Source organism: Pleurodeles waltl, chromosome 10 (assembly GCF_031143425.1).
Source record: "Pleurodeles waltl isolate 20211129_DDA chromosome 10, aPleWal1.hap1.20221129, whole genome shotgun sequence".
In the NCBI taxonomy this organism is placed as follows: Eukaryota; Metazoa; Chordata; class Amphibia; order Caudata; family Salamandridae; genus Pleurodeles; species Pleurodeles waltl.
In genome coordinates this window covers 610,906,663-610,919,079 of record NC_090449.1, presented here as the reverse complement: position 1 = coordinate 610,919,079, position 12,417 = coordinate 610,906,663, and the positions used below count along the sequence as shown (strand labels likewise).

At 48.0% G+C, this 12,417-nt stretch overlaps 1 protein-coding gene across 2 annotated transcripts in view; it reads right to left on the bottom strand.

Moving 5' to 3' along the window:
• Positions 1-12,417, bottom strand: part of LOC138261759 (sodium channel protein type 5 subunit alpha-like) — a 957,661-nt gene that overhangs the window by 706,025 nt on the left and 239,219 nt on the right. The window contains exon 4 of one of the 2 annotated variants that reach the window (XM_069211083.1): positions 11,216-11,305. In XM_069211083.1, the coding sequence (XP_069067184.1) occupies positions 11,216-11,305 (90 nt within the window). Of the gene's footprint in view, positions 1-11,215; positions 11,307-12,417 lie in introns of both variants that reach the window. The other variant, XM_069211084.1, reaches the window with a different exon arrangement.

Below are 12,417 nucleotides of genomic sequence, written 5' to 3'. Positions count from 1 at the left end.
AGTGTTCCTTATGCCTATTTTTTATATTCCATGTCAACCTGAACATCTACAATGCTATCGGAAATGCAAAATTCCATGCTTAATATGTCACATAGAAATGACAAGTTTTCCATGTGTTTGGGAAATGTTTGATATTATTCATATTTTGATAAACGTTTAAAGAATATTCTTATAAATACATCCAGAGAAGCGGATGACGTGTTTATGGCATTGTTAGAAATGGGGTTTTTGGTTGGCAGTCAGGTTACCTCCTGTCCAAGCAAAAGCCCTCACTCTAGTCAGGGTAAGTCACACACTATCCAAGATTATCCTGTGCCCACCCTCTGGTAGCTTGGCACGAGCAGTCAGGCTTAACTTAGAAGGCAATGTGTAAAGTACTTGTGCAATAAATCATACAATACCACCATATAGCACCACAAAAGTACACCACACAGTGTTTAGAAAAATATATAATATTTATCAGGATAATTGTAGGTCAAAAAGAATAAAGTTGCAATGGAAAATTGTAGAAATATCACAGGGAAGTGATATAAAGTGTCTTAAGTCTTTAGAATGGAATACAGTGTCTTTCAAGCACAAAGTACCTGGTTTCTGGTGGAAAATCTCCTCAGAGGGCCACAGGAGAAGAGATGCGTGGAAAAAGGGGTGTGTGCGTCGATTTCTCCTCAGCACACACAGACTTGCGTCGGTCTTTTCCACGCGGGGAAGTCGGGCGTCGTTTTCCGGCGCGCAGACAGTCTCTTTTTGTGGATCGCGGGGATTACCAGATGTCCCGGGTCTGTGCGTGGATTCTCCTGCTTGTTTTCCGGCTGCGCGTCGTTCTGCGGGGCTGCGCGTCGAAGTTTCGATCTCACGGTAGGCGTCGCGTCGATTTCTCCTTGGAAGTCGGGAGGCGTTGTCCTTGCGAGGCCGTGCGTCGAAAGTTTGGTCTCACGGCAGGCGTCGCGTCGATTTCTCCTTGGAAGTCGGGCGGCGTTGTCCTTGCGAGGCCGTGCGTCAAAGTTTCGCACTCACGGTGGGCGTCGCGTCGATTTCTCCTGGAAAGTCGAGCGGCTTTGTCCTTGCGAGGTTGTGCGTCGAAGTCTCGATCGTCCCGAGGGCGTCGCGTTGATCAGCGTCGGTGTGCGGCGTTTTTCTCGCCGCGAAACAAGCTGTGCGTCGAAATTTTTCGGCGCACGGAGCGTCCAAGTGAAAGGAAGAAGTCTTTTTGGTCCTGAGACTTCAAGGAACAGGAGGCAAGCTCTATCCAAGCCCTTGGAGAGCACTTTCACAGCCAGACAAGAGTTCAGCAAGGCAGCAGGCCAACAGCAAGGCAGCAGTCCTTTGTAGAAAGCAGACAGGTGAGTCCTTTGAGCAGCCAGGCAGTTCTTCTTGGCAGGATGTAGTTTCTGGTTCCGGTTTCTTCTCCAGCAAGTGTCTGATGAGGTAGGGCAGAGGCCCTGTTTTATACCCAAATGTGCCTTTGAAGTGGGGGAGACTTCAAAGAGTGGCTAAGAAGTGCACCAGGTCCCCTTTCAGTTCAATCCTGTCTGCCAGGGTCCCAGTAGGGGGTGTGGCAGTCCTTTGTGTGAGGGCAGGCCCTCCACCCTCCCAGCCCAAGAAGACCCATTCAAAATGCAGATGTATGCAAGTGAGGCTGAGTACCCTGTGTTTGGGGTGTGTCTGAGTGAATGCACAAGGAGCTGTCAACTAAACCTAGCCAGACGTGGATTGTAAGGCACAGAAGGATTTAAGTGCAAAGAAATGCTCACTTTCTAAAAGTGGCATTTCTAGAATAGTAATATTAAATCCGACTTCACCAGTCAGTAGGATTTTGTATTACCATTCTGGCCATACTAAATATGACCTCCCTGCTCCTTTCAGATCAGCAGCTGCCACTTCAACAGTGTATGAGGGCAGCCCCAATGTTAGCCTATGAAGGGAGCAGGTCTCCCAGTAGTGCAAAAACGAATTTAGGAGTTTTACACTACCAGGACATATAACTACACAGGTACATGTCCTGTCTTTTACCTACACAGCACCCTGCTCTAGGGGATACCCAGGGCACACATTAAGGGTGACTTATATGCAGAAAAAGGGGAGTTCTAGGCTTGGCAAGTACTTTTAAATGCCAAGTCGAGGTGGCAGTGAAACTGCACACACAGGCCTAGCAATGGTAGGCCTGAGACAAGAAAAAGGGGCTACTTAAGTGGGTGGCACAATCCGTGCTGCAGGTCCACTAGTAGCATTTAATCTATATGCCCTAGGCACCTGGAGTGCACATGACGGGGGACTTATAAGTAGATTAAATAGTTCAATTAGGTATGATCCAAAGTTACCATGTTTACAGAGAGAGAGCATATACACTTTATCACTGGTTAGCAGTGGTAAAGTGCGCAGAGTCTAAAAACCAGCAAAAACAGTATCCAAAAACGAGGAGGGAGGCAGGCAAAAAGTTAGGGGTGACTACCCTAAGGCTGTCAGGTCTAACATGTGTCCCCCCCAGCTGAAAGTGGGGAGAGCTACCCGACCTCCTGGGAGCTCTCATCGCTAAGGCGGAAGTACCTGGAGAGACCATCAGCATTGGCGTGGTCAACCCCTGGGCGATGTTCCACCGTAAAGTCCATCCCCTGTAGGGAAATGGACCACCTCAGAAGTTTTGGATTCTCACCCCTCATCTGCATGAGCCATCTGAGGGGCCTGTGGTCTGTCTGAACTAGGAAGTGAGTCCCAAACAGGTAGGGCCTCAGCTTCTTCAGTGCCCAGACCACAGCAAAAGCTTCTCTTTCAATAGCACTCCACCTCTGTTCCCGTGGTAATAGCCTTCTGCTAATAAAGACTACCGGTTGATCTTGGCCCTCCTCATTTAGCTGTGCTAGGACTGCCCCTATGCCATGCTCTGAAGCGTCTGTCTGCACGATAAATTCCTGGGAGTAGTCAGGGGCCTTGAGCACGGGGGCCGTGCACATGGCTTCCTTTAGGGCGTCAAAGGCTTTCTGACAAGCCTCTGTCCAATTCACCAACCTAGGTTGCTTCTTGGACGTGAGTTGTGTCAAGGGGGACACAATGGTACCATAGCCCTTGACAAACCTGCGGTAGTATCCGGTGAGGCCTAAAAAGGCTCTCACCTCAGTCTGGGTTCGAGGTGGTTGCCAGGCCTTGATAGTTTCGATCTTGGCCTGGAGTGGCTGCACCTTGCCACCACCTACTAGGTGTCCCAAGTACACCACGGAACCCTGCCCAATCTGGCACTTACTAGCCTTGATGGTCAGGCCTGCCTGTTGCAGGGCCTGAAGCACCTCCTTGAGGTGGAGCAGGTGTTCCTCCCAGCTGGAACTGTAGACAGCTATGTCATCCAGGTAGGCTGCACAGAAGGCATCCTTGCCAGCCAGGACCCCGTTAACCAACCGTTGGAAGGTAGCGGGGGCATTTTTCAATCCAAACGGCATCACCCGGAACTGGTAATGGCCGTCAGGGGTGGAAAAGGCGGACCTTTCCTTAGCCCCCTCAGTCAGGGCGATCTGCCAGTACCCTGAAGTAAGATCAAACGTACTCAGGAACTTGGCAGCGCCTAGCCTGTCCACGAGCTCATCAGCTCGGGGGATGGGGTGAGCATCAGTCCGTGTGACTGAGTTGAGACCCCGGTAGTCCACGCAGAACCGGAGTTCTGGCTTCGCGCCTGGGGCAGTAGCCTTGGGGACCAACACCACTGGGCTGGCCCAGGGACTACTGGACTTCTCAATAACCCCTAGCGTCAACATCTTGGAGACCTCCTCCTTGATGCTGGCCTTCACCTTATCTGACAACCTGTAAATTTTGTTTTTCACAGGGAGACTGTCACCGGTGTCAATATCATGAACACAGAGGTGGGTCAGTCCCGGAGTAAGGGAGAAGAGGGGGGAGAACTGCTCCAACAGCTCATAGCAGTCTCCTTTCTGGTTTAGAGTCAGGGAGTCAGACAGAATGACCCCGCTTACGGACCCATCACCTTCTTGGGCAGAGAGGAGGTCAGGGAGAGGTTCACTCTCCTCTTCCATTCCTTCATCTGTGACCAGAAGCATGTTGATCTCCGACCTCTCAAAATGAGCTTTTAGTCGGTTCACGTGGAGCACCCGTAGGGGGTTCCTAGGGGTTTGGAGGTCCACTAGGTAAGTGGCCTCCCCTTTCCGCTCCTTTATTTCAAATGGGCCAGACCAGCGGTCCTGGAGAGCTCTGGGCTCTACTGGCTCCATTACCCACACTTTGTCTCCAGGTTGAAACTCTACCAGAGTGGCCTTCTGGTCATACCATTGTTTCATCACCTCTTGACTGGCCTCCAGGTTACTTTGGGCCTCTTTCCAGAAGCGGGTCATCTGATTGCGGAGGGCCAACATGTAGCTGACCACGTCCTGAGGGGGTGTCTTTGGTGCGTTCTCCAATCCCTCCTTGACAATGCTTAAGGGTCCCCTGACGGGGTACCCATAGAGAAGCTCAAAGGGACTGAACCCTACCCCCCTCTGGGGGACCTCTCTGTAAGCAAAGAGAAGGCATGGTAAGAGGACGTCCCATTTACGCCTCATGGCCTCAGGGAGGCCACCAATCATGCCTTTCAGGGTCTTGTTGAATCTCTCCACAAGCCCATTAGACTGGGGGTGATAGGGTGTGGTGAACTTGTAGGTTACACCACACGCATCCCACAGATGCTTCATGTACGCGGACATGAAGTTAGTGCCTCTGTCAGACACTATCTCTTTGGGGAATCCCACACGGGTAAATATCCCCATCAGGGTTCTGGCTACCACCGATGCAGTTACGGTCCTCAGAGGGATTGCCTCTGGGTACCGGGTGGCATGGTCCACCAAAACCAGGATAAACCTGTTGCCTAAGGCAGTTTTGGGGTCCAAGGGGCCAACAATGTCGACGCCCACCATTTCAAAGGGGGTGCCAACGACAGGAAGTGGAATCAGGGGGGTTTTAACCCTCTTTCCTGCTTTACCACTAGCCTGGCAGGTAGGACAAGCCCTGCAGAATTTGTCTGAGTGTGTCCCCATTTTGGGCCAGTGAAAGTGGTTGACAAGCCTGTTGAAGGTCTTGTCTTGTCCCAAATGTCCTGCCAGGGGAATGTCGTGAGCCACACCCAGTAGGAAGGCTCGGTAACATTGGGGGACCACCAGCACACGTGCTGCCCCAAAGACCGGAACCCTAGGCTCACTGTAGAGGAGATCATTCTCCCAATATAGGTGGTGATTGCCAGAGGCGTCACCTGCTGCCTGGTTTAAGGCTTGTTTCCTCAAGCCTTCTAGAGTGGGACACTCTTTCTGCGCCTTGCAGAATTCCTCCCTGGTGGGTCCACCCTCAACTTGCCAGCCAGCAAGCTCCGGTAAGTCACCTAGGGTGGCAATGTCTTCCCCAGTTGGCTCGGGAGTCTCCTCCTCAGGAGCCCCGTCAGCCACTGTGGGAACTTCTGGGGCCGGTTTCCCGCGCCCCTCGTCCCTCCTCTTGGCAGCTCCCTGGGCCATCGTTCCAGGCTCCAGATGCCCTTGACTTCCCTCTCGGTCAGCCATGGACCGGGTGGTCATGCAGACCCACTCAGGTAACCCTAACATCTCCAGGTGAGATCTGAGCTCTACTTCTTTCCAAGCAGTATGCTCTAGATCATTGCCTAACAGACAATCTACAGGCATGGCAGGACTCACAGCTACTTTCAGAGTACCAGAGACCCCCCCCCACTCAAAGGGAACCCGAGCCACCGGTAGGTGACTCTCGCGATTGTCAGCGACTATGACCTGGTGGAATGTATTAGGGATTATCTGCTCTGTGGACACCAGCTGACTCTTGATAGTAGTCATACTGGCTCCTGTGTCACGCAGAGCCTCCACCTTCTGCCCATCAATGAGGACCCACTGCCGGTACTTGGAAGTATTTTTAGGCATGTGGACCTTGGACATCATTTCTCCTTCTCCCAGGGACACTAGGGAAATCTCTACCTGCTCCCCAAAGCTAGTGGGGTCCATCTCCCCCCCGAGTGCTACACTAGTCAACCCAGGCGCCTGTCCGGTAGTGGACGGTGCCCTCTTGGGGCACTGTGGATCGCCTTTGTAGTGACCATATTGGTAACACTCCATGCATTTGGGGCTAGATTTTCCTGACCTGTCAAATGTCCCTGGCTTCTTCCCAAATTTGGAAAAGGAAGGGTTGCCACCCCCTCCCTGGGAATTCTTTTGGGGGCCTTTAGAGAGTTCCTTATCTGTAAGTTTATCTCCCCCCTCTTTCTTCTGTTGGGAACCCTGACCACCTTTGTGGGAGTCCCCCCCAGGTACCTTCTTGGACACTCTGGTGCTAACCCAGAGGTCCGCCTCCTCAGCAAGCTTCCTGGGATCAGTCAGCTTACTATCCACTAGGTGCTGGCGCAAATCGGTATAAGTAACATTAAGCATATGCTCTCTCAGGATCAAGTCATATAAACCTTTATAATCTGCTACTTTGTTGCCCCGCACCCATCCATTCAGTGCCTTACTAGAGAAATCAAAGAAATCTACCCATGTTTGTGTGGTTTGTTTGGTGCTGTCCCTGAACCTCTGACGGTATCCCTCAGGGGTCAGCCCAAACTTGGCAAGTAAAGTGGCTTTCTGGAGTGGGTATGTGTTTTGATCCGGTGGGTCCAATGTGAGAAGTGTGTCCCTCCCCAATGGCGGCACATAACCCCACATAGCTACCCCCCATTGCCCTTCAGGGACCTCATGAGCCCTTAGTGCAACAACGTAAGCAGCTAACCATTTATCTATGTCATCTCCCACCACAAAACTGGGCACCACATTTTTGGGTATACGAACCTTCTTTTCTCCAGCAGGTCCTGTCTGTATGCTGCCACCATTATTGCTGGATTCAGACTGTCTTGCCTTGATCTCCAGCTCCTTGAGACTCAGTTCATGAGCCAACAATAGTTTCTTTTCAGCCAACGCTCTTTCAGCTTCCACTTGTTTGGCTGCTCTTTCAGCTTCTGCTTGTTTGGCTGCCCTTTCAGCTTCTGCTTGAATCTGTTTGGCTGTTCTTTCAGCTTCAATCTGTTTGGCTGCTCTTTCAGCCTCAGCTTGTTTGGCTTCTCTTTCTGCCCTCCTCTCCTCCTGTTGTGCCTCAATTTTCAGTTTTGCCATTTGCAATTGGAACTCCCTTTCCTCTCTCCTTTCCTCTGCGGTCAGGCTTTGCATGGAGACACTGCTCCCTGGTCTGGAAGGGTGCACAATTGCAGTGGTAACACCATCCATAGATAGTGAAAATCCTTCTGAGGGGCCATTTTCTGGCTCCTCTTCCTCATCATCCTCTAAATGGGCTTCTGCCCAGGCCCTCAGCGCCACTTGAAAGTCCTCCTTTCTGGAGGCCCCTTGGGTGGGTACCCTTAATGCCCTGCAGAATCCTCTTAGTTGTTTGACCGTGTATGTATCCAACTGGACTAGGTCAAAGTCCCCTGTCTGAGACCCAGTCAGAGACATGTTGAGTGAGGATTTAGTTTTTGAAAATTGTCAGGAAAAAACGGATTTTCAAAAAGAGATAAAAACCAAGTTGACCTTCAACTGTGGGTATGTAGTGAAATACTTAGCTACTGTATGTCACTGCACAAATACAAGTCCTATCCTCACCGCTGATCACCAATGTTAGAAATGGGGTTTTTGGTTGGCAGTCAGGTTACCTCCTGTCCAAGCAAAAGCCCTCACTCTAGTCAGGGTAAGTCACACACTATCCAAGATTATCCTGTGCCCACCCTCTGGTAGCTTGGCACGAGCAGTCAGGCTTAACTTAGAAGGCAATGTGTAAAGTACTTGTGCAATAAATCATACAATACCACCATATAGCACCACAAAAGTACACCACACAGTGTTTAGAAAAATATATAATATTTATCAGGATAATTGTAGGTCAAAAAGAATAAAGTTGCAATGGAAAATTGTAGAAATATCACAGGGAAGTGATATAAAGTGTCTTAAGTCTTTAGAATGGAATACAGTGTCTTTCAAGCACAAAGTACCTGGTTTCTGGTGGAAAATCTCCTCAGAGGGCCACAGGAGAAGAGATGCGTGGAAAAAGGGGTGTGTGCGTCGATTTCTCCTCAGCACACACAGACTTGCGTCGGTCTTTTCCACGCGGGGAAGTCGGGCGTCGTTTTCCGGCGCGCAGACAGTCTCTTTTTGTGGATCGCGGGGATTACCAGATGTCCCGGGTCTGTGCGTGGATTCTCCTGCTTGTTTTCCGGCTGCGCGTCGTTCTGCGGGGCTGCGCGTCGAAGTTTCGATCTCACGGTAGGCGTCGCGTCGATTTCTCCTTGGAAGTCGGGCGGCGTTGTCCTTGCGAGGCCGTGCGTCGAAAGTTTGGTCTCACGGCAGGCGTCGCGTCGATTTCTCCTTGGAAGTCGGGCGGCGTTGTCCTTGCGAGGCCGTGCGTCAAAGTTTCGCACTCACGGTGGGCGTCGCGTCGATTTCTCCTGGAAAGTCGAGCGGCTTTGTCCTTGCGAGGTTGTGCGTCGAAGTCTCGATCGTCCCGAGGGCGTCGCGTTGATCAGCGTCGGTGTGCGGCGTTTTTCTCGCCGCGAAACAAGCTGTGCGTCGAAATTTTTCGGCGCACGGAGCGTCCAAGTGAAAGGAAGAAGTCTTTTTGGTCCTGAGACTTCAAGGAACAGGAGGCAAGCTCTATCCAAGCCCTTGGAGAGCACTTTCACAGCCAGACAAGAGTTCAGCAAGGCAGCAGGCCAACAGCAAGGCAGCAGTCCTTTGTAGAAAGCAGACAGGTGAGTCCTTTGAGCAGCCAGGCAGTTCTTCTTGGCAGGATGTAGTTTCTGGTTCCGGTTTCTTCTCCAGCAAGTGTCTGATGAGGTAGGGCAGAGGCCCTGTTTTATACCCAAATGTGCCTTTGAAGTGGGGGAGACTTCAAAGAGTGGCTAAGAAGTGCACCAGGTCCCCTTTCAGTTCAATCCTGTCTGCCAGGGTCCCAGTAGGGGGTGTGGCAGTCCTTTGTGTGAGGGCAGGCCCTCCACCCTCTCAGCCCAAGAAGACCCATTCAAAATGCAGATGTATGCAAGTGAGGCTGAGTACCCTGTGTTTGGGGTGTGTCTGAGTGAATGCACAAGGAGCTGTCAACTAAACCTAGCCAGACGTGGATTGTAAGGCACAGAAGGATTTAAGTGCAAAGAAATGCTCACTTTCTAAAAGTGGCATTTCTAGAATAGTAATATTAAATCCGACTTCACCAGTCAGTAGGATTTTGTATTACCATTCTGGCCATACTAAATATGACCTCCCTGCTCCTTTCAGATCAGCAGCTGCCACTTCAACAGTGTATGAGGGCAGCCCCAATGTTAGCCTATGAAGGGAGCAGGTCTCCCAGTAGTGCAAAAACGAATTTAGGAGTTTTACACTACCAGGACATATAACTACACAGGTACATGTCCTGTCTTTTACCTACACAGCACCCTGCTCTAGGGGATACCCAGGGCACACATTAAGGGTGACTTATATGCAGAAAAAGGGGAGTTCTAGGCTTGGCAAGTACTTTTAAATGCCAAGTCGAGGTGGCAGTGAAACTGCACACACAGGCCTAGCAATGGTAGGCCTGAGACAAGAAAAAGGGGCTACTTAAGTGGGTGGCACAATCCGTGCTGCAGGTCCACTAGTAGCATTTAATCTATATGCCCTAGGCACCTGGAGTGCACATGACGGGGGACTTATAAGTAGATTAAATAGTTCACTTAGGTATGATCCAAAGTTACCATGTTTACAGAGAGAGAGCATATACACTTTATCACTGGTTAGCAGTGGTAAAGTGCGCAGAGTCTAAAAACCAGCAAAAACAGTATCCAAAAACGAGGAGGGAGGCAGGCAAAAAGTTAGGGGTGACTACCCTAAGGCTGTCAGGTCTAACAGGCATTCATAATATTTTGTTTTGTGTTCAGTCAATATTAAGTCCCTGAAAAAATTGCTTTGATTGCAGAGGTGATCCAAGCTAAATTGCAAACTGTACATTCAAAACAAAGCTATCCATTCTCAGCAACTGATTTTTTTTTTTTTTCTGTCATTGATAATAGTGCTACTTACCAAAAGAAACCTATCAGTTTGCTGCACACTACTTTTTTCATAACCATTGGCTATTACGTTTTTTTTTAGGTAATTTTTCTACCACTGTTTATTTCAAAGTGTTTTTTTTTTTTTTTTTCGTAGTTCAATAGTTTATTTGCTCACATAGGAATTCAAAAACTGAAAATTTTAACCTCAATAGATTTTTTGAAAGAGAGCATAGTACCAATATTTTTTTTCAAAAAATGAGTATTGATGACATATTTGATTCAGTATTGAGGCCCAATTTGACATTCAAAGGTGTCATTATATGTTATCAATGTTGAAATAAGGTAAAATAGAGACAAACATTAAGGGACATGGACTGAGGTGGTTGTGGCGGTCCTACCACCACATTACGAGGTTGGCAGGCAGATGCCGCCAGCCTACCACCATCCCTGCCAGGATCCTTGATCCTGTTAAGCTGACAGCAGTACAGGTTGCAATCAGCCAGGGTGGCGCTGAATTCAGCGCAGCCTTGATGATTACAACCTTGTTCTCTGCCATGCTTTTGATGGCAGTTTCACCACCTTGAAAAGGCTGGCGGAGAACAAGTGCAAGCAGCCACAGGTGGTCCCCTGCACTGCCCATAACATGGGTAGTGCAGGGGGCCCTCTGCACAGCAACTTGAGGGTGCTGGTGCCCCCTGCATGAAGCAGCATTGCAGCTGGCTCTATTATGAGCTGGTGACAATGCTGCTGTCACTTTCCCACTGGGCTGACAGGCAGAAACCTTGGTTTGGCCAGAATGGCAGCGATCAGCCCGTCGTGAGTTTGTCGGATGGCTGTTCCTGTCTGCTAAATTCATAATTGTGCCCTAAAAGGTTTTCTTTTTTCCATCCATCCAAACTTGTTTATTAGTATCAAGAAAACAGTGTACATCTAGTAAACACTATGTTTAACCAATGAATAGTACAAATAATAAACATCTATTATTGTGTTTCCATTTAGGTACTTTTTCACTATATTTATATGTATGCACTGTTTTAATGCTTTCACAAAACAAAAACAAAAAAACAACTATAGCAGCCTAGTTGGTTGTTCTCATTATTGAAAAGTATAGAGGGAAATAGGAAGTAAGGTGTACAGTATAATACAATGAAAGTACTGTAAACAACTGTGTTAAACGAAGTAGGTAGAGAGTGAAAAGATACTTACTCTACGTACTTGGTCCATGGCGCCGTGTCAGACATGGCCATGAACACACAGTTGGTTAAAATAGTGCACATAATAAATATACTGAACAATGTAAAAACAGGTTAAGGAAATAAAACTGCTGAGCAAAATGCATTGTCACGAAATTGTTCAGTTTTCTTAAATGTACTGTACCGTAAAATATCAACATTTCAAAGTGCAGCAATGCATTTTGGAGGAAACCGGTGTATCACGCTAACTGTACATAATGTGATTTCTATGCAATTGTTTCCAATTATGCCTTCTTACATTTTGACTTTTTCAGAGACATGTGTCATCTACAGGTGTCTTTGTTTGTAGCTGTCAGATTAGTTGTTGGGCAGATTGGATTTTCCTATGCAATTTATAATGCATACCTTTTATTCTGATAACATCCTCAAATTCCATAGAGAGATATTTTATGAGGTTGATAAGTGACACTATCATTTAATCTTTCAGAAGACTGTTATTGTCCACAGTGTGTGTGAAGATATAATTCCAGTAGATTGTATCTATTGTAACAGCTATAGATGAATGAAATCAAGGGGCAGGGGAAATGTGTCTTTCAAGCACAGAGACAGGGCTAACAATCAACCTATTCTTTTTTCCATTTCTTTGCACTGCCTCCTCTGATAAAGGACCACAAACAGCTGTTCCAGTGTGAAATCTCCTCCTGAGCAGTTTTAAGGTAAAGATGGAGGAGGTTTAAAATGGAAAGATGGAAATACTTAAACAATTTTGAATCACTACTTCACCAAGCAATTCACCGAGGGCTGATCATTGCATTGAGGAGAGAAGACTGTTTTGCATATGATTAATATGTAATGCTATGGATGAGCTAGAAAACCATTGAAAGTAAAATATCTCGAGTCATTTTCATCAGTTGAGGTTGGTCAAATTAATTGGCACACCATACGTTATATTGTTCTGTTGAATGGCATTTAGACATCACAATACACATGTTCAGATCTCTGGGCACATATGCTTCAAGGGATGTCAAAACCAGAGTTTATTGTGCATACTGTAGAGTCTTAAACATTTTCCTAAAAGTGAGGTGTAATGAAGATTTAAATATTGTTATGGCTATTTCAGTTGTTGTTTTCCCATGAACATTTCAATGTATTACTCTCTTCTTTCCCAAACGATGCAAGAATGTTAGCATCAATATTTGATTGCAAGACACAGAA